The sequence below is a fragment of the Coloeus monedula genome (assembly GCF_965178545.1).
Source record: "Coloeus monedula genome assembly, chromosome: Z".
In the NCBI taxonomy this organism is placed as follows: Eukaryota; Metazoa; Chordata; class Aves; order Passeriformes; family Corvidae; genus Coloeus; species Coloeus monedula.
The window spans coordinates 51,664,622-51,687,230 of record NC_138822.1 but is presented as its reverse complement, the minus strand read 5'-3'; the positions used below and the strand labels follow the sequence as shown (position 1 = coordinate 51,687,230).

The following is a 22,609-nucleotide window of genomic DNA, read 5'->3' as shown; positions in this document are numbered from 1 at the left end:
TGGGTCTCTCACTGAAGGCAGGGTTGGCCCTGTCACCAGAAGCACAAGACTGGTAGCCCCCTCCTTACATACACAGTTACTCATGGGAGAGGTTTCTAATCCCAAAGATTAGAAGTGACTCCAAAGGGAGTTTTGTGCAGCAGCAATTTCTCAGGCAGTGGGAGCAAACCTCAAAAGCTCCTGAATGAAGCCTGCCAGAGGAAAAAAGCAAGGGCTGACCAATGCCTAAGGACCTGACAAGCAAAACTTTGGAAGTTTTTTATTTTCAATGCTTCTTTTGAAACAGTGATTATTCTTAGCATCTTTTCAACCTGTCCTATCATGGGAATCTGTTTTTACTGCTCCTAATTTCTGTATTTGGAGTGTCCTTGTTCCACTATTTAGAACATTCCAGGTTTACAGCTAATTGTGGTTAAAAAAGCCTTTGGTAGGTTGAACAATATGAGACATGCCCTCACTTCCTGGCTCTTTTGAGGACAGTAACCCATAGCCAGGCTGTCTTACGTCTCACTGAAGGGTTCTACATGGTGGGGTGACAAACAGCAGCAGATACTCCAGTGTCATTGGCAAGAAGTGAGACTGATAATATTGGGTCACTTCCCACAGGAAGGGCCTACAACGAAGAACACGGTGTTTATCTGACATGAATGGTTGGGAGATTACGTCATTGAAAATGCACTGCACCCCCACACTAACACCTGCTATATCCAAAGTGGTCCCCATTGAGCATCTGCATTTCTGATGTGGATGCATTGTTCTGATTTAGGGAAGCATTCTGAGTGTTGCTGTGCAGAGATAGCACCACACACGGACATAAAACCATTGTTAAGACAAGCTTTATATGGGATGTTCTGCCAAATGGTTCCCTTCCCTTCCTCTTCTCATTTCCTTGTTCTCCTTCAGCCACTGGAGAATGCTAATCCCTTTATTCACTTACACGTAAACTGGTGACTTTCCAGACCTGCTACAAAAGACATTTGAACTAGAAGACTTTTTTGTAAAGATGCAGCAGGAGGAGATGGAAATGTTTTTCCTGAATGATCTCAACTTGATGGCAGCTGGATTGATTCCTTTGGACCTGAGGATTTTAATGTTGCTGTGTTTGTATTGACAGTCAGAATATGGAGAGCCTTGCAATGACAGCTGTAAACAAAAAGGAAAATACTACAGCTACTTTCATTCTTCTCTCTTACAGAAACTTTTTTTTCAGTATCTGGTTTTGACCTTTAGAAACAACACATGCACAATGTCTTGCTCATCCCAAGCAGCAAGCTTTGACATTTTGTTCTTAACACACGAAAGTGCAGGCACACAACTATATCTGAATGGCAAAAGTATGGAGACACCTGTGGAGAGCAAAGTCATTGCTGATTCCAAAAATTTCTCAGAATTAAATACGAAAATTAAAATCTAGGCATGAGAAACCTGAGTCAGGATTTCCTCATCTTGCAGGTACACTGGCTAAAATCCTTTTTCTTCACTCTTTCCTTGCAGCCAAGAATGTCTCTTTTGGTCTGTCCACCCACTTGTTGACTGTTGGACAGTCTATCCCTCCCAGCCCACTCCAGAGACAGTTGGCAGGGTGAGCAGGGATCATCACCTTTTCTGATGTGGCTGGGCATTGCAGAGCAAGCTGCAATGGGGCCCAGGGATGGCTCTAAAGGCTCACAGGAGACACCTGGATTCTTGACCCCCCAACAAAAACTATTTTTCTGCTTTACCTAGTAACACATTTAGCATACTGAAGCTGCTGTGATGTTAAAAGAATAGTTATACCATGGTGTTTTCAAGAGATGTGATCCCAGGCCTTGTCTTGTACAACTGCAGGAGCCCTTCTAGTCCCCTAATCCAGACACTGACCCAGGGGAAAGAACAATGGCCTTAAAACACCCACTGCCAGCATTTTCAAGGATTGCAGTCTGCAGATTGGGTTCTTCCTTTTTCCACTGATTCTCTCAGCATTCTCCCTATCCCCCCTTCCCTTCTCCCTCCAGTTCTTCTTTCATCCTCTTCAACCATCCATTTTCCATGGCATAGCTTCCCTCTGCTTTCACAAGGAATTAAGCTCTACTCTTGTCAAAGAGCAGTCATCTTTGACAAAGGAAGAGCATTGGAAGCAGATTTCCCAGGTGAACTGAGAACTGCTCTAATTACTTCTAACATGATCCCCCACGTTTGTGTCAGTACAATTGTCCTTAATTCTAGCAATCCCCCTCCTTTGCCTGGGTGGAGTCTTGCTGTGTATGACAGAGCAAACTGTTCTAGTGACAGCCATTCTTGAGGTCAGCTGCACTCATAACACATGGGTGAAAGTGACTTGTCACTGTTCCTTCCTTAAGCAGTAGTGGTGGTAAGGGACCGGTGCTTTCCTCCTGCACCCACAGGGTCAGAACATCTCTATTTTGGCAAAACATGGAGCAGAAGCACAGTTCTGACATCTGCGAAAAAAAAAAAAGGGAAACAAACCTTTCAAAATAAGGACAGTTCTTGGACTGTTCTTAAAAGGGCCTGAAACTTGAAAACCACAAACTACAGGTGAAAAACTACTTCTTTTATGATGTGGAATACTTTCTTTCATACAGTGATTGCTTGATGTCTTAATACATGAGTTTTGCATTTCCCAAAATGAAATCGGGGAGGGGAGTGCAGCAATCACAAGCCGCCTTTTTTTTTTTTTTTTTTTCAGTGTCTCCTTACATCCTTCCAGCCCAGAACTCAAGGATAGGCTCTGGCCTTCACATATAAAGTATACAGCAGATTGTTTCATTGAAATTAAACTAATGACTTCAGTATCAGTTTGAGAATTTTATTAAAACCATAGGTTTCTGTTCTATACAAAACTGAGGAGATTTCTAAAAAAAAAAAAAAAGTATTAACCACCTAGGAAACAATGCAATGTAAGTGGCTTGTTGATAAAAATCTCTGAAAGCTATATACAGGATTAATACTACACAACTGTATTAATGTAGAGACTGTCAGCAACTTTAGCAATATATACAAACTACCTTTACACCCATAAATATCTTATTTACAGCTAATAAATAACATCCAAGCTAAACCATGTTTCCTTATGAAAAGAACTTTCACTATTTTGTATCCAAATTCTAAATGTGTTTGTATTTGATCCTGTATTAAGAGCACAGCTGTCCAGATACTTTGCTTCTGAAGAATTTAACTTTTAAGAGAAAATTGCAACAAAATGTGGAATCTATAGGGAATAAATCACTGTATTTATTTTTAGATGTCTCAAATGCAGTGGCTCAATACTCAACCCCACCCTCAATGACTCATCACATCTCTGCTGTAGTTTAATCGAATGTGGAATCAAATGTGAGCAATTTCAGAGCTATTAATATTCCAACATATTGCACTGTTTAAGACTTTTATCCCCAAATATACTAGCAGCTACAGTTGGAAATAGGAAACAAACTGTGCACATAAACACTTATATTTTTTTCTTTGCTTTTAAGATGGGATGATATTGGAGAAATCACCATCTCCATGCTGTCTTGCCCATGCAGGAAAAGACTACAACACCCAGCAACACAGCTAACATTACACTCCTCCAAGTGCCTACCTTCAGGCCCTTCTACCTCTCCAACATTTTGTTTTTCCTCTACGAAGTTAAAAGAGGGCTATTGCACCTTTCAGGACACTAGAAAAATTGTATGTTACTTTAAAACAGGGAAGCAGACTGCCTTCAATATACCTATTTTTGTAAACTTGCAGCATGGCTAATTTCAGTGTTTTTCAGAGCACTCTTTCTTGTGGAGCACACAATCAGGCTGCTTTTAACTCGGCTCCTGCTTCCTGCTGAATTCCATCTCATGGCAGAAAGCTAAGCAGCTCCTAGCACAGCCAAGAAACAAACAGAGGTGGTCCTCTGGCAGTCACAGTTCCAGTACAGGGAAGTATGAACATCCTTGTCAGCTATCAAGTGGATCCACTTGCACTGAAAACTGCAAACAGCAGCCACTCAGCTGCATGACTGACAGTCTGCGACAAAGAGCAGAGAAACTGTGACAGTTTTGGCATACATGATGCAAGCAAGCTGGGAGAGGGTGGAGGTGGGGGGAAATATCTGTTTCCTGCATTTTCGGGTAGCTCAATTCCTCTGCAGTTCCATTTTCAGTGTTGAAGGCTAGACAGTTTCATTTGCAATAACTGAAAGCATAGATAAAGTATTAAATGTCTGCATAAGACACTGGCATTGCTGCCTTCTCCTACAGCTGTTATTTATTACAGGGTTTAGTGGCATAGAAGTATATAGCTTAACAGATCATACCTATTGCTAAGCACCACTGGGATCTACCCCCAATTAAATACATTCATAACCACAAACTAAAAAATTCATCCCCATATTAAGTCAGTCCCTGACACCTTCTAGTATTACACACAGCAAAGATGGTTTTTTTCACATGGGAAACCTACTTATTTGTTAAACACACACTTGAAAACTATGAACTCTCTCCACTGAACTGCCTGAAAATTCAGTTAGCCAAGACAGAAAACAATCTGTCAAGTTTTAAAAGACTCCTGAAAAGAACAAAAACAACCAACTAACCAAAAAAAAAAAAACACCAAAACAAAACAAAAACCCAAAAACAACAGCGAAAAATAAAACCAAGCACAGGGCTTTGTTTCTTTTCAATAAATACTAAAAAATTGCTATATATGATCTGATGTCAAGAAACCTTGTCACAAGGCACCATGATTAAGCAAAATTACTTGTATCTTTTCAGCACTCCAAACTTTGGCATGTTGTTTTGCAGGTTTCTTTTTGTTTTTAACTATTTGGATAATGGTTATGGTTAGTAACTTCATATGCTGAGACTTTCTTACAAGAAGTCTCTAAAATAGCTAGGAATAGCAGGCAAAAATCCAGCAGCGGATAAATATTTCTATATATTTGGTTCTGAACATCCAGTCCACAGGGATGAACAGACTCTTCTCCTCCCCAGTGTGAAAAATCTTTCCTCTTGTCACTTAAGCAGATTCATGAGCTGAATTTTCTTTAGAGGCTTTCTTGGTACTGTGGAAAAAAGATAAAATATAAAGGTGATAAGGAAGATGTAAGATACTTGTCTTACTTTTGAGAATTAAGATTTTAAAACTCCCTGCTTAACAGGAAGATAAATTATGTGCTTGGGCTTCTCCTGGCTTCTGCTTGTTTTTATGTCAGATACACACACAGATGTCTCAAGGCCTATCCAAGTCATTGCCCCAGAGTCAAGGTCAGCACGTGCACTTTTTATGCAGAGTTAGATCTCAGCCTAGAAGTGTCCCCATTCATACACAGCAATTGAACTACAATAAATATAACCACTTCTCTATCTCAAACTTTTGTGGGTAAAGGGCAAAGACTGTCCCCACATTTAATCTGGGTCAGAAAAATTGATAAAAATACTAAAGTGCACCAAGGGCTGTTAAACAAAGGCAGAATCTCCGATCCACAGAGATGAAAATCTGAGAAAGTCACTCAGCTGATGGCTGCCATCAGAAAGCAGTGTGCCAAGAAGAACACCTGCATATGCCTGCTCCATTCCAGTACCAGCCTCCAAATCTGCTGCTGGCAAGTAAGGAGGGAGGGCTCTGGGCTGACCCAGTATGGAAGTTTGAATATTCTGCAGCTAAGGGTAAGTGTAAGGAATCTCGAGACAGAGACATGCTTTCCTCTGTGTGCTAGTGCCTTGTCCATAACCCTCCCCAACAGTCCCTCAAGCTTGGCCACCGAGTGGCTGCGAGAGGCAGTGACTAGTACCTGCTTCTCAGACATGCTAACAACCACACAAGAATGGTCAGCAGAGAAGCAAACAAAGGGCTTTTAAGCTGCTAAAGCAGCCATAAGCAAACCTCTGGTTAGTCTGACTGATGCTTCTGAAGCCTTGAGAAGACTAGTGCACAAGCCAATTAATGGGAAAGTTTTATTACCACTTGAGTGGTAATAAAACAATATAGAACCAATAGTGATTACTCATACCCTCCTCTCTTCCTGTTGACGGGTTGCTCTGAGCATTTCACAAATATTGCTGCCTCTTCTCCCTTACTGAGACGTGAGGTGCCATCTCGAGAACAGAACACCACTCTGTGGAATAAATATTGGAAAAATCACATGACTGAGCCAAACATCCCTTTTTAATCTTAGAAAGAAGACTGGTGCTTGGAAACAGTCTTTATACTTTGTCACATGGGGCACTGCTACTTCACAAGCCTGTGAGAAAGTTATTTTAAAAAGAGAATTCTGTGACAAAAGAAACGCTGTACAAGAAAAACTGGTAAACGAATTATACATGGGCATCAAACCACAGCCATAATTTTCACTGATCCTCTGCATAAAATCTTCTTGTGGCTAAGACAGCTGAAGTTCTATCCCAAAGTCTCTTGGATCTTTATTTGCACCAGACTTTACTGAGTTTTTTGTCAGGTGAATGAACTTGGAAGAAAGCCATACTCCTCAAATGTTTGCAAACAAAGTAGGTTGCAATTTCCAGAAAACCTGAGCACTTGCTTTTACTATTTATCAGTACTTTCCCCACCCCTATATTTGTTCAGCTCTGATAACAGTTCTTTGATCAAGTGACTGACCTGTTTATTCAAAGAAGGAACTTATTATTTACTATACTATACCTAGGACACACATACTCTGTTCTAGGCACGTGTTCTGCAAACAGAGCTCATGTTTAGTGAATATGAGTATTTCAAAAGATTAATGTCAAAGCACTTCTGTGCAGACTTTGATGTTTTAACATTCACACATTAGCAATGTCCAGCAACAGTTGTGTCTGTTTTCACCCACCATGCAGGTATTAAACCCCTAAGAAAATCCAACTTAACTAAGCAATAATTTTTTGTGAAAGCACACTTTTGAAAGGATTTCTAAAAACCTCCATCTAAGCATGCTCTTTGTGACAAAACCTATGCAAACACCCAGCATGAGAAAGGAAGAGAAAAATTGCAAACACAATCACTGATGCTGGTTCATGGACACACACTCCTGCATATTATAACTAACCTCAAGTAGATAAGACAGCAGGATACAAATTAATTATGTGGGAGTAAAGACTATAAATTGCAGATCACAGTGGAAGCAAATGACTGAACCTGGCAGATATAAATGGTGGTTTGATACCACTGGAGCCCTGATTATCAGTGCTGCACCAATTTGTAACTGCTTAACATGTTTGTCCCAGCCTGTGAGATACCAGAAATCAGGAAGCACTGTCAATTAAAACTAATATAGCTTGTAACAACCAAAGCAAGTTACTTTTTCTGAGTTTCTCCTGACTTCACTCTGACTCTCTGGATGTCAAATGTAAAAGGAGTCCACCAGTCTGACCAGCTGAAGAAGGTGTCTTTTTCCCACTGCAGCTTCAGCATAAGCAGGTCTCCAATATCCACTTCTGTGTAAATCAGGAAGGAGAAGGTCTTGTTTGAGGAGACTTCAGGCCTGTAGGGAGGAGAAGATTTAAAAAAAAAAAAAAAAACAACAACACAACAAAACAAGAAACCCCCCCAAAAAACCCAAAAAACCAACAAACAAAAAAACCCCAAAACTCTTGGACAGACAAAGAAAATTAAGGAGCAATAGAACCTGGAATTTTTGTACTCCAGAGAAGGAAGCAACCTTCTGCATAGGATGGTTGATGCATCCTTCTGCAGAGGTTCATCATTGATGGATGAAATAAGGAAAAAAATGCCTTAAGCTTTTGTAGAGGCAAAAGAACATCCTTCTGTAGCAAGGCTGCTAAAATCCTGGGACAGTCTGACAGGCAAGGGTCATCCTCTCCCGTGCTGATGACTCTCAGAAAGCCAGACAACCACCAGCCATAAACAATTTACATTCCTTAGAGCAGAAAACAGACTTTGGTGATTTCCAGATCCATTCCCTGCCAGCTTATGTCCAGGGATGTACACACAAACTTATTTGCAGAGCTGTGAAAGCAAATCCCAAGTCTCCCTCAGCTTCTGTACTGAGGTCTTCAAACCCATTAGTCTACTTTTAAGAAGATTAACATGGTACAAAGGTACTGAAAAGAAAATAAGAAAGCACTAGAAAGACTCTTATTAGGCTGAGTCACAGGTCAGACTTCAAATTTCCATATTTCAGATGTCGTATCAAGAAGAGCTACTGCAAGATTTGGTTCATTAGCTTCAGAAGCGAATGCAACTCCTTGATCAAGGCCAAGAGCAGATACTAGGACCCTGTAAGATTACTGGAGCTGGAGCTAGAACAAGTTTTTCAGTTAAGACTTTAACAAATTTAGGTAAACTCAACAGTACTTTGCAGTTGTTTCTGTAGCTACTTACAGTGTGAAAGCAATGTTCTCACTCTCATCTAGAGTGCCATAGAGAGAGATCAGGAATGGCTGGTTTGTCTTGGTTGTGTTAGTCTTTCCAAAGAAATGTATCTTGACCTGGTAATGAAAGACTGGAAGAATACAAAAGGAAACGCCATTAGGAAAACTCAACCTCCAAAGAGACAGCTGGTGACAAAATCACCCTGCCTCACCTCTGAAAATCCTAGGCTGGAATATGCCAACTTCACTAAAATGAGTTTACTTCCCTGCAGGTGTCCAGGGAACTATTTTTGTGAGAAGGTAAATATAAGTTAACAAGGCAATCATCTTTAAAGAACACCTTTGCAGTTCTTGCAACTGAACTCTGCATTCAAGCTGCCACTATAACCACAGTTTTTGCATTATCACCTTCAAACCTGCTATTGAACGTGTAAGACTTGCTGTCCTTGACTTGAAACAAGTAAGAAGCCTTCCTCTTACAGGAGGCTTGGTAAAAGAAGACAAAAGAAAAAAAAAAAAAATCAGCCCACTGACACTGCACATAAAGCACCAAATGCCAGCAGAACACCAGTCTTGCAGCTGCTCTAACACTGCAGGAATGTGCCTTCTGATTGCTGGTCCATCACACAACGCACACTATAAGCATCCCATGGGGTACAGGCAAAGCTAGGGAGGAAAATAAAATAAAGTAGTAAAATCCAATGCTATTTTCCTAGCTGAAAGCCTCCCAGTTCTCTTGACACTGTCCTCCTCAGATCTCCCACAGCAGCAACTAGAATCAAGAAGTGCTGTGCTATTTTAACAAGGACTAGGGCTCCTCTAGCAGGCGCACTACCAAAGCCACAAATCTGATGTTTGCATATCTTTAAATAAGTTGCTCATCCGACTGAGTTCTGCTGATTATTTCCCCAGCAGAAGAAGTAATCATTTGGATGAAGAACACTGAAAAAGTTTGGAAGACTCAGCTGTTCCAAGTGATCAGGCAGCAGAGGAAGTCTAACTTTTGCTACTCAGAAACTTGCTACAAAATACCTTTCTTCTTGTACTCTACCCGACACCTCCACACATTGAGTAAGAGGACACTTTTCCCTGAGACTTGTATTCAATGGCAAACTATAGACCAGCTTCACCCCTGCTCACCACAGGCACCAATCAGGAATATTGTCATCTGCAGCACACGCCCACCATGACACACTGCTGACCACAAGTACCAGCCTTGCTCACCAGTAAGCAGGCACTACCTACCTTTATAGGGCATCTGAGCACGGGTTTTCAAATACATTTTGGTGTTTCTCTTTGTTCTCACTCTGTTGACCTTGTAACCCAAATTGTTGCAGCGGTTCTTGCGGCAGCTCAGGCAGAGGCCCTTCTCAAAGGCCTCCTTTGTGTTGCAGCGGTAGGCCATGCTGGGCTTTTCTTCATTGAGGAGAGAATCAATGAAGAGGTGGATGGATCGTTCGTGGGAGCATTTCACCAGCTGATCCACATCTTGAAAGAACGAAAATGTGGAATATGTATACATGCACACATGTAATGATATAAACCCCTAAGCAATGCTGTCAACAGGCCTGATCCACTATGCCAGAGCTGGTGTTTACAGATGACTTTTAAAAGCACCTAAAAGAACATATTCCTGTGCCTCTCAGACATCCTTCCCTACAAGACACCTTGCAGGACTATTCACATTTCCCTCTGAATGTTATACTGCTTGCTTCAGAGCAACCTCACCTCCAAAGCCTTTCTCAGCAATCAGACGCAGTGCTTCTCCCAGATTGCAACCTGGCTGGAAACCTCCACCATTGGGATAAATATCAATGTGTCCAACAGGCTTCTGGATCCCAATGCTGCGGTCTGGAGAGCCTCGGGTGTAGGTGTGTAGGACATCCACAAAGTCAGCATCATCCGGGGAGAGGCGAGTGAGTTCATCAGCATACTCAAAGGTAGGACCAGCAGGATCCAGCCCTTTATGGGGCAAACCACAAAGAAAAACTGATACTACTGTCTGCCAAAGACACTGACATTGACAACAAAAGCCAAACTCAACTGCCATGTTGGGCTGGAGTATTGAGTTGGTTTTCCTGCAGACATTACAGAGGGATCATTTAAATAACATTCATGTATACAGGAGAATCAAATGCACTACCTTGAAATGTTGTCACTGTTTAAAAAAAATAAAAGTGTATGCAAGCACATGGAAGGAAGCCCAGCTAACTTCCTCAGAGCTGTAGCTACAGTGTAGCTGTAGTGGGTGGAAGAAACAAGCTCCTAAGTATTTTCTCAGTGTCTTCCTCTCTTGTCAAGATCTGTAGAACTTGAATCTGAAGCGTCTGAAGTATGGAAAAGTCTTGCTGACAACTCCATGCCAGGGGAACAAGTGGGAAACATAAATGAGGGCTTCACTCTCTACATACCTAAGGGGAAGGGGATTATTATGGTAAACTGTCAAGCTGCAGCAACACTGACATCAAAAAAAAGCCCAGAACTATTCTGCCAGTGAACAAGTACTATCTCCTGTTCAGACAACTACCTGAAAGATGGCTGAAGGGACTTGTCTTTTCTGCAGCCCTCAGGTGGGGACAGGCACCTGTGTTGTTCACCCACAGTTAGCTCCAGTGGGTCTGAGCTGCCTCACCCTCAGCTGTGAGGGCTTCAGGGGCCACATTACATTGCTCCCTGTGTTTTTCCCAAGGAAAGGAAGAGCACCAAAAGCAACTGTGGAGGCATAGCAGAGGGCTACTGTCAGTGACTACATGTCAGTGATTTGGCAGCCTCAGTGAAACCAACAAAGCTGCAACTTAGAGAAAGGAAGGGCAGAGGGACTACTGCTTTGGCCTCCTGACTTTAGTCTGCCACCTCTCAGGACTCGACCTTTCCAGGTGTGACTGCTGCCTAGCTCTCCTCTCAGCCTGCCTGTGGATCTGGGATCACAGCCAGGCTCAGGTGAAAGAGTAAAGGGTGACAGGAGCTAGGCTCCCTTCTAAATGCTGCTCCCAAGGTCTCTCAGCAACAAAGACACCACAGATGAGCAATTTTCTTAGCCTCATTTGCTGATGCTGGCAGTTCCTTTGTCACTGAGATCAGTGCTAGGGCTCAGCTCTCCAGGTGGTGGGTTGTAAACCAGCCCCAGAGGAGCCACACACTCTGTCTTGTCTAGCACATTTCTCAGTCTCCAAAAATCACCTTAGACATCTGAGCACACATAGCAACATGGCAAGTATATGTATGCTCCCTTCCCTTTACCCAAATTCTCACAGTATTATTTCCAGCCTAGAATATTTCTTGAGCCTGTTATGATTAACTTGTTAATAACCCACATTGGATCTCTCTTCTGATTATCTGTCCAATCTCCCTTTGAGCCGATATAAACTTCTTGCCTGCACCATCCCATGGCAAAGAGTTCTGCAGGTACTAAAACTGCTGCAGCAGGACCTACGTCCTGTTCTTTTTGAATGGCTTCCATCAGCTGTAAGAAAGGACTGCCTGGATAAAGACAACCAGCTGAACTTCTCATGCTGCAAGAGATACTGTGACCTTTTCCAAGCCACAAATTTGGTCAGTCCCCACCGCACCCCCCAAACAACTCTTTTATCATGGCCTACTTACTCATTTCCTGTGAAAAAGCAAATAAAGGTTTCTCACTCACCACCTTTGTTGTTATTTTCTGAATTTTTTTTCTAGTTCTACTAAAGAAATACCAGCCCTGATGTTTCATTAAATGATGAACATATAACTAAAGTACTGCCAGCAAGCAACAATTATTGGTGATTTTTCAGTGGAATATAATGCTTCAGTATGGAAGAGATGGGACCCTCCACTCTACAGTCACAGGTTTCCTTACCAGTAATTCTGTTCACCTTCTTTTTGGTCAGGTTCCCAGCAATCCCAGCAGCATGGGCACCTAGACTGTATCCCAGCAAGTGGAGATTGTTGAGAGGGTAATTGAATTGCTCCTGCAGAAGAGAACAATTTGTTTGAAGTTCAAAACCAAACACAAAAACGTCAGAAGCCACAAAAAACCCCCCGTTTTGTTAATACCAGGATTTTTGTCTGAGACATGAATAATAGAAGAAACACTATACAGTTATCATAATTTTGTGCCAAAGTAGATTTCTTGATCTAACTAATTTATGGCCAAAATCTAAGCTGAGAGGAATGCAGAATAAAGGACAGAGAACAGGGCTGTGTATTACAAAGATTTTCAGCCACCCTCTCCCCACCCGTTTTTGGATCTCCTAAGTATTTTCCAAAGGCAGGGCACATTTCTGATTCCCAAGGGCTGGCTGCTGTATAATATATAGGGACCTGTCTTTCATAGCTACCTCTCATAGAGCCCTCAGAAATACTGTGGGCTCAGAGGACTCCACAGACCACAAGGTAAAGTTTCTGGAATGCACTACAAAAGCCCTCTGAGTAGGAGATAGCCAGTAAATTAAAGCTGGAATTTTACCAGTCCAGCTAAAGAACTGTCTGCAAGAGTTTAACTCCATCGTCCCAACAGGAGATGATCAGCACAACTGCATCACTGCTGTTCTGTCTCCTATGACATTATGTAGAATGTGAGACATGTCTCCATGCCTTACCTCCATCCAGTCAATAAACATAGCAACATCCTTTCCCACCAGCCTGGTGTAGGCAGCAGACACCGGATAGTGCTGCTGAGCTCGAACTAGCCAGTCCACCACAATGACATTTGAATCAGGTTCCCTCTTGTACAGAGCATCCACCAGCTTCGGGACCCAGCTTTCATACATCCCTGTCACCTGTTGATTTTGGGGATTTTAGTTAAAAAAGGAGAAATAATGTATCTGTGAGACACCTCTGGACAGTTTATCAGAAGTGTGGTTAAAAGGGAGATTCCTCCCACTTCGTCTTACCGTCCACCCATGGATCACCACAAAGGTTTTACTGGTATGATTGAAGTTGCACTGTGCCAGGCTGTTCACCTGCCCAGGAACCAGGTAGCAGACATCCTCATCGGGTTCTGCAGGTGTCCGTAAGGAAAACTTGCTTTCAATTCCATCGAAATTGTTTTCAGCTTCTGCTATGCAAGAGCACAAAAAACATATAGCAGTGTTTAGGAGTATAGGACAAAGTCAGAAGGCACAGGTACAATGTTGGAGAGATATCTGGAACAGTCAAGAAATGGGATGCGTGGTTTTCATTTCCTACAGCACTCAACAGCCATGTAAAGAGGAAATCAAAGGATGAAAATTGCTCCCCTTCCAAGGTCCTGCTAAAACAGTAAGAATCTGCTGAGCTGTCACAGAAGTATGAACCCATTTTAAGAGTCAGTATTTTCCCCATTACATTAAGCAGGAAACCTCTTAAGTATCACAAGAGTACAGAAAACTGCACAGGACAGTCACAGACAGTCATCCAGGAATGCAGAGAGCTACTACCATACTATTACATATTTTGGTGGTGCATCTTCCACATCACCTCATCAATAATCACTGCCCAACAAGGCCTTTTGTAACACCATGTAGTTGCAGTGCATTAAAAGCTGTGAAGCCACCACTGCTTTACAAAATGCTAGTTCTAACTTCTGACCAACAAACAGCAGGCGAGAAGACCAGACACCCATCAGAGAAAGTGAACTAGCAAACCAGCAGTCTATTTTGAAAATAAGTACATTTTCAGGTCATCAGATAAACTACAGAAAAATAAGGGCAGAAGAGTATCTTTCTCTGCCTGAAGCTATTTTGAGTCCAGGGTGGGGAAGGAGGTGAAGATCCTGTATTGGTGGTAACAAAGTATATCATGGCCTGCAAAGATCACTCCCTCCAGCTTCCAGATTCAAAATTTAAGTACTCCTTTTCCTGCCAAGACAGAAATTACTTTAGGCTTCATACTCACTATTTCCTTCAGGAAGGAACTTAAGTGTCTCCTCCTTTTATGTCTGATTCAACACCTAAATGCCTCTACGTACAGCAGACCCCATAATTAACTTTTTAAAACCCAGGCTCCTGTTTGCCAACTTGAGTTTGGCAAATATTGATTGCCTGTTTTTCAAGTGCAGCTGAACTTAGGCCAATTCTGTCCTGCTCAGCATGGTCTTTCCTGACATCAAGACCACCAACCTTTCACAAACTCTTAAACAGACATTAATGACTGGCTCCAAGTCATCATAGGGAATACGTAGGTAAGGACCTTACACTAGGCATGCAAAACAGATTCCCACTCCTCTTCTTTTTCCTCTTGCAGAAGAGGTTTTCTATGATAATTGGTAGATTTGCATTTCTGCATCACTCAGGTGATTATTAACTTACAATTCATTTTCTTCCAGAACAGTTTTTCTGGTCTTCTTATTCAAGCTACCACACACAGCAGGCCACTGACTTCTGCCTGACCCCACCTCAGGGAGTTCTATAAAGTCTGTGAAGTTCTTGCTGTGCTTGGAGGGTCACAAGAAATCAGGGTCTAACCTCCTGCATTAAGTCTAAAACCACCACAGAGCCTTGCAACAAATGCTTATGTACAAGCCTCTGAGAAACTTGTCAGCCATAATCAGTGGCTTAATACTGCCCAAGTTCAGCAGGATTGCTCACCTGTCAAAGCACATGCAGGAAAGCAAGAACTGTTCACTGAACAGAGGCAGTACTCAGCTTTAGGTTTCAACCTTGACTGTGCTAGGCTGGCTAGCTAATCCAGGATAATTACACTGAGGGCCCCCTTCCTGCCTCCTTCCTCCTAAAGAAAGGTGTTTTTCATAGACCTTACCCTTCCTCCAAACCAGCAGAAGTATTCACACAATGGCAAATATAACATTTCACCCACCAATGAAAGCTACATTTACCAAACTAACCAAACCTTTTCTACATTTTTGCATGTTTGAAATTTCTTTTTCTCGCCAACTGAGAGTATAAAACACTTTTCTGGAACAAATCTTTAGACTTATATTATATACTTTTTAGCCAGAAAAAGAAAAGCTCCAAAGGCTGGTTGGTTAAATATAAGCTGTAACTTTTCACTCAGCTGTGAATCAATAAAACCTTGAAAGGAACAGCAACAGCTTTCAACTGTAAGGCATACAACACCAGGACTTCCAATTATGTATACTCCCCCCTAGTACAGGAAGGCAAACAAGAATAGCCCACCTGCTCACTAGTTAATAGTGCTTCCTTTCATACATAGATATCATTTCCCTTCTGAATTAAACTTATCTGATAATCATCCAAAATCTAAATTACATTGATATCCTGTCTTGTAGTGTGTTTTCAATTACAAACACATGCTAGAATTTGCATGTAAGTCCAGACCACAGCTCTTTTGAAAACAAGCTTATAGGAAATTTACAATTCAAAGTGTACTATATAAGGGTGCGCTTGGAAAAGTGCACCAAGCTTAGAAAGATTGCAGTACAGTGGCACCTGCCACTGAAGACATGCTAAGTGCCTCACAATTATCTGCGTGTTCTAGTCTAAAAATCTTTGATGGGGATTTGAGGACATAAAATCACTGAGATACAGTCACCACCAGGAAAGCAGCAGCTGCAAAGCAACAGCCCATGAGTTAGGGAAATGGCAGGCAGCCACTCTTCTCATTTAACTATGTTGTATGAGGAATTAGAAAGTCAGAAGAAATTACTGTTATCATCTTATGGCCACAAAAAGTGTCATGTTATCTTATGTCCACATATGGTCAGTTCCCAGCAGCCAAGATACTCTTTGGATGAGGGAAGTGTGTGTGTAGTGGAGTTTATTACAGACTTCTTCATGGTGTGCTCATCAAGAAGCTTTCCTCAGAATTTGCCTAAGTTTGGCTTTGCAAATTCTATATGGCTCAGAGCACAAGATACCTGGTCTTCACTACAGCACCACCTCACATCTCAGCTTCTGCAGAACACATTTTACAAATACATTATAGAGGTACATATAGTATGTACACACTCACCACACAGACCTACATGTACCAAGCTTTAAACCTGAAGCAGAGAAGTTACACAGCACATCTCTTCAGAAAAATAGCATTTCCCACTTCTGCTTTCATACCTCATCATATTTCTTGGTCTATTAAAAAAATTATTCAGAACCAAACTTTATCATTCATAGACTTTTGCCACAGACTTTTCCTCATAGATTTAAAGGGAGAAGTCTCCTTGAATCATGTCCTGAGCCAGTGAACTGCTGGGCCTCATTCTTACAGTCTTACACAAAGAAGTGCAAAGACAGTCAACGTACACGCTCACCACAGTTTAGTAAGTAATATGTTTTAACTCAAGTTAATGAAGCCAGAGAAAACCCAAAAATGGGTAGTTTTCAGCATGTTCTGAAAGGTGGACAGAAATTTATCTGAATTAACATCGCATTTTTCATAACATAGATACAGAAATTAGATATAATTAGAAATCTACATACATCCATGTTGAGACACCGAAGTAGCTTTTCATGACAAGAATGCAAGTCCCATTTCTAAACAAGGCCTTGAATAAAACAGACTGGAAGTAAATTCAGACAAAAAAGAAATCCATGCTTTTTCTAAAAACTACACTTTCCTAGACAAAGTTCAGCAAAGGTACCAAAGCAAGTGTTGTGCATTGCCAAAGCTTCCAGGCACACAGTTACAACTACAAGCACCTGTTGCAAAACAAAGTTTTCGATCTACTGCTATGTGCTTACAGTTAACACAACCTATAAAGGGATTATTTAGGGAACTGGAGCAGAATCAAGTGACCAATTCCAGATGGAAGCTGGCTTTTCAGGCTGCATTGCCAAAACTTCACCATTTTGTCACGCTATACAAAGTTCTCTGATGCTTTTCTTACACCTTTACTTCCACAGTCTGAGTTTCCATATTTAAAAAAAAATAAAAAGCTGTGAGATCAAGAATCTCACAGAACTCAATGAAAGCGGGAGGGAAAAAAAGCTTACTAACTGGGGAAAACTCAGTAGTTTTGTTTTTCCTGTTCAAAGTTTGTGACACTTTGGACTTGCAACTTGTGAAATTCCATTCAGTTAGGGACTCCTATCAATTATCAATTTTGAAAGCATTCCACTGTCTTTAGGCATTCTGACACACTAGTCAAAAGAATTCAGTTTCAAGTTTCTTTCACAGGAAGCCCAAGGCAACTTGGCAAATTATTTTTATTGTGAAACTGTTTACCACTGGTCAGCTGGGTGGAGAATGTGACTCTTGAGGAAGTAACAACATCTGGAATATTAATCAAAAGTTAAACTGCCCACATCACACAGGTTGCCAAAATATGATAACAATGCATTTGCCAGAATGGGTGCACCTGAGTTATGGTTTTAAAAAGGGAATCTTTGATAAACAACAATTTCCTAGCATTATGTACTGAGAAATGGAAATACTATTAGCTAAGTGCAAAGATCCTTAGAAATGACACTGCTGGACTGTGTATACTATAGCCCACAGAGACATACATGCACACACAGGCACAGCAGTACACATCTGCACATAACATGGAACATTTACCAGCTGTAGTTAACTGGGCTAAATCTTCTCTCAGCCGACAATCAGCATTAGGATCACCCGTCAATCAGTCATACTGAATTCCTAAGATTCTGAAGCAAACCCACAGCCAGCTGTAATAAAGGGGTTATATCACAGAAACAGTTATCGTTTAATTTGATCTACACTATAAACTGAAAGCAGACTACTTTGTGTTGCAATCCCAGGAAACCTACCTCACAAATCAGGTTATTGTTTAACCTCACTGCAAAAATATTACAACTTCAAGTTTATTTATGTATTCCTTAATGGCAGAGCCCTGAGAGTACGTTCTGCTTCACTTCCCAGGTGGGGTCAATGGAAAGACCAACACCTCTGAAAAGCTGCTGGGCGCAAGTTCAGAAGCTAAGCAAGGACCTCCCAGCTCAAGTTCTGCAGCTGGCAAACTGCTGTTCTTGCACCACACACAGGGGTGTCCGCCCCTCTCCCTGGTACTCCCTGACAAATCTTTACTCAGCTGCAGCTGGGACACTCAAAACTCAATCCAGCAGAGATCATGCCATCTATCACTCCCTCTGGGATATCTGGAATTAGCCCAAGACAATTAAAATGCAACCACTGTCAGACTTTGCAGTAATGTAGAGGTAAGGATGCATGAGAAAGTCCTATCACACAAGTACTTTTGCATAGAGGAGATTCCAGCAAACTTTTAGAAGTGATAGTGATCATGCTAATCTCCAGCACAACTTGATGCCTCAGAGCCTCACCTCTGTGCCTTCTCAGAAATGCACTGTTTCTCAAAAGGCCACGCCACAGCTCCCCTGCTATGTCTATCCTAAAAACACAGCCATAGAAAAAGCCAGCAGTTCATATCACACAACAATGTAGATTCTGGATTTACACTGGTAAAAATAAGTTTCTGAATGTATGTTTTTATCTTTTCCTGGAACACCAACATTTTCTTCACCTATAAAGTATTTTTCTATGTTGTTTTTTAAATACTCTGAATTCCTGGAGGGCTGGGTCATGTGTTTTCTGTGGTTTCAAAAAACTTTTTACTGTAGTGTGCAAGAAATAGTGTGGAACTAAAGGCTTGAATTGCTTTAGGATGAACACACAACCTGCTTTCATATAACCTGTTCCTAAGAAGAAATAATGAAATTATTAGTGAGTCTGTGGCAAATCAGTTCCTGCAGGGATGAAAGCTTTCTCTGGGAAGACAGTTATTTTACTGTATAGAACTTGGATACTGTGATGAAAACTTGTTTTGATTGTCTCTGATGGCACAAGATTGGATTCAAAGCTAGAATACATTCCTTTCTCTGTACCCTAGCACCCCATCCTCCTACTTTTGAATACTTCCCTTCAGCTTCCTTGTACACAAAGCAGTAACAAAGGCATCCACAGCAGAAAAAACCAGCTGTTTATATATTCCAGTTTAGGATCACAAAGCAGCTCTAGGAGCTACGGCCACCCTTTCTTCTAAGGCTAAACTTTAAAAGATAGGTACTATGTGTGGAAGATCAGTGTAAGAAAGTAAGCCTGTGACAGGGCACTGCTAACAATATTTTATTAGCTTTTTTTAGTTTTTAAGCTTGAGGAGTAGTGATCTCCTGGAACTAATCCCTTTGTTCACAACAGCTTCAACCACGTTGTGATTAACTGAGAGAGCATTAGTGAACATCTAGCAGTCAACAGTTGCACGTGTTCCACTTCCTCAAGCTTGCACAGGATGCCTATGCGCAAGTGCAGGTACAACACGCAGAGTGCAAACACAGCCATACGTGAACCTAGAAAGAGTACATCCCTCTGTTCACTTGTACCCTGGTGGATTCTGCCCACTACAGGCTTAACTACAACTCGAACACACGATAACGATGAAACACGTGATAGCGATGAGACTCAGCCTTGCCTCGGCTAGGATCAAGAACTGTACGAAGTTGGGATGCTGGGATGGATGAGTCCCACAGAGGAGGGAGCCCAGGGACCTTACCGTGGTGCTTCTGCTGTGCAAGTCCCTTGCTGGGGTAAGGGAATCTCGGAAGCCACCACGTTTCTGGGAAAAAAAACACATCCCAAATCTCAACAGGTCGCGCCAGCAGCCCGGCAGGTTGTGCCTGAGTTTCGGTTGGGGAACAGGCTCCAGGTCTCCCCTAACACGATGGAGGTTCCCCCCAGTGTCACTCTCCAGCGCCTTCCAAGCCCACTCCGTGACACCCGGGTCCCGCAGCATCCCAAGCACCCCGGGATAGCGTCACAAAGAAAAGACTGCAAACTCCCCTTTCCCGCCATGCCGACAGCGCTTTCCCCCAGGCTCCCCTTTCCCAAAAGCAACAGGCAGGCCCGGCAGCTCCGTGCACCCCGTGTCCTGTGCGCGCTCTGGGGGCCGTCTTGCCACCCCCGCCCCGGGACTCACCGCCGAGAGCAGCCACCCAGCGCAGGCAGAGGCACACAGCGGCCAGGAACGCCTTCCTCCCCATTTCGCCTCCTGCCGCGGCACGAAAGTTTCGTCGCGAAAGAAAAAAAAAAATAAATAAAATAAGAAGTAAGGTTTTTGCTTTAAAAACTTATGACAACTAAAGAGAAGCACGGCGCAGAAGCGCAGCGACGAGAACAGGCCCGGCTCGGGAGCGCCGAGCACCGCCAGCACCGCGCCCGCCCGCCCTTATGTCCCGGGCAATATGCAAATATGCAAACGAGCGCCCCGCGCCCATTGGCCGCGCGCCGCGGGGCGGGGCGGGGCCGGCGCTGCCCCCATCGCCGGGGTGGGGCTGGGGATGGGGCTGAGGATGGGGATGGGGATGGGGCTGGGGCTGAGGCTGAGGCTGAGGCTGAGGCTGAGGCTGAGGCTGAGGCTGAGGCTGAGGCTGAGGGTGGGGATGGGGCTGGGGCTGGGGCTGGGGCTGAGGCTGAGGCTGAGGTTGAGGCTGAGGTTGGGGCTGGGGATGGGGCTGGGACTGGGGATGGGGCTGGGGATGGGGCTGGGGCTGGGGATGAGCCTGGGGCTGAGGATGGGGCTGGGGCTGAGGATGAGGATGGGGATGGGGATGGGGATGGGGATGGGGCTGGGGCTGGGGCTGAGGGTGGGGCTGAGGTTGAGGCTGGGGATGGGGATGGGGATGGGGCTGGGGCTGGGGCTGGGGCTGAGGGTGGGGCTGGGGCTGGGGATGGGGCTGAGGGTGGGGCTGGGGCTGGGGATGGGGCTGGGGCTGGGGATGAGCCTGGGGCTGAGGATGGGGCTGGGGATGGGGCTGGGGCTGGGGCTGAGGATGGGGATGGGGCTGGGGCTGGGGCTGAGGATGGGGATGGGGATGGGGCTGGGGCTGAGGCTGAGGCTGAGGTTGAGGTTGAGGTTGGGGCTGAGGTTGAGGTTGGGGCTGGGGCTGGGGATGAGGCTGGGGCTGGAGATGGGACTGAGGTTGGGGACGGCGCTGAGGATGGGGCTGAGGTTGGGGATGGCGCTGGGGCTGGGGCTGTGAATGGCGCTGGCCCTCGGCTCTGCCGCGGGGCGCCCCACGCAGCTGGATGCACCAGAGCGGGACGGGACGGGACGGGACGGGACGGGACGGGACGGGACGGGACGGGACGGGACGGGACGGGATAGAGCGGCACGGCCCCGGCTCGGCATGGCGTGCATAGAGCCCTAGGCTCCGAGCTCTCCTTGGGCCCGGCTCCCACAGCCCTCCCACAGCACTCTGGCCAGCCCTGCCCGCGCAGCCAGGATGCGGCCCCGGCGTTTCACCCCCTTGGCCCTTGCTGCCTTTGGCGACCTAGCTCTGCTGCCTCTGGTGGGGTCTTCCTTCCCATTCATGCTTTTGTACCAGTAACCAGCAGGTAACTGCATTTCCTGTACAGTGCTTGCAAGGGGGCTTCCATTGTTCCCTCGAAAAAAATCATTGCCGAGACCTTGTTTTGCCAGTACTCGAGGGGATACAAGTTTGGAGAAAAAATTAATTCACTGAAGGTTGCATCTGTGGTCCTGGGAAATAAAAAATTGATTCTTTGAGCTCTTCAACTCTCTCTGTCCTCCTCCCAGAAATGTGGTTTGCACTGAGATTTGCGTTGGCAGTCACTGGGTGAAAGATCAGTTATGTAAGGACATTAATTTAATAACAATACGAGTTTTCATTTCATTGTGCAGTTTGTTGCCAAAGGCCCAGCTTCAAAAAGAAGCTTATGACACAGGGAATGAGGACTCCTTGGGTTTTGCAATGTGAAGCAAATGGGATTCACTTCAAGGGTAACAGATCTTTCTCATACCAGACACCTTAGGAGACTAAAACATATCTGGTTTATATTAGTGAGATTGTTCAATAACAGACTGCTGAAGTGTAGCAGTACTGGGTCCCCTTTCCAACTTCAGGTTCCACTAAAAGACCAGTAAGATCTGTAAGTGAGAATACATTTTCCCCCAAGACACAACTAGAATTTCCTCCACCAGCAATCCCTATTTATATCCAGAAGGCATTGGAAGAATTTAGTGAGGGTACAAACTGTTCATGCTGAGACTTTTCCATTGAGACAAGTGAGTGTCAGGGAGAGGAGGGGGCTAACACAGTGGGAGTCAGAGCAGGGGATTGGAGGCGAAGAGGCTGGGAATAAGGGGAGACCAGCATTCCTCACCAGAGGATGGCGGTGATGTGGGCAGGGAAAAATATGGTTTGTGCTGCAGCTTACTGAGTACTGAGCATATCCTCTGACACACAGTTTTTGAGACCATCTTTTCAAAACAATAACAAGAATTTTTTCATGTCTTTCTTTTCCACTAGTGTGGACTAAACTGTGCATTTTTGTTGATCTAATTTGGTTGAAAATGTATGGCATAATTTCCCCCTTAGAAATCAGTCTGACTCTCTCTAGGGTCAGACATCCTTCCTAGAAAATGTCATTCCTTGATGGCA

The 22,609-nt window shown here is 43.7% G+C and overlaps 1 protein-coding gene across 3 annotated transcripts; it reads right to left on the bottom strand.

Moving 5' to 3' along the window:
- Positions 1-2,792: 2,792 nt before the first annotated feature.
- On the bottom strand, positions 2,793-20,338 carry LPL (lipoprotein lipase). Of its 3 annotated transcripts, none has more exons than XM_082300917.1 (11): positions 20,125-20,338; positions 19,702-19,764; positions 13,172-13,338; positions 12,878-13,057; positions 12,136-12,247; positions 10,026-10,259; positions 9,543-9,785; positions 8,308-8,428; positions 7,265-7,447; positions 5,981-6,085; positions 2,793-5,032 (listed from the first exon to the last, which is right to left on the bottom strand). In XM_082300917.1, the coding sequence occupies exons 1-11, from the start codon at positions 20,186-20,188 to the stop codon at positions 4,987-4,989; spliced, it is 1,518 nt and encodes a 505-aa protein (XP_082157043.1). In that variant the 5' UTR covers positions 20,189-20,338; the 3' UTR covers positions 2,793-4,986. The 3 variants fall into 3 exon arrangements, with proteins under 3 accessions (XP_082157043.1, XP_082157044.1, XP_082157045.1); XM_082300918.1 differs by having other exon boundaries at positions 13,172-13,335; XM_082300919.1 differs by lacking the exon at positions 19,702-19,764 and having other exon boundaries at positions 13,172-13,335.
- Between the last annotated feature and the right edge of the window lie 2,271 nt (positions 20,339-22,609).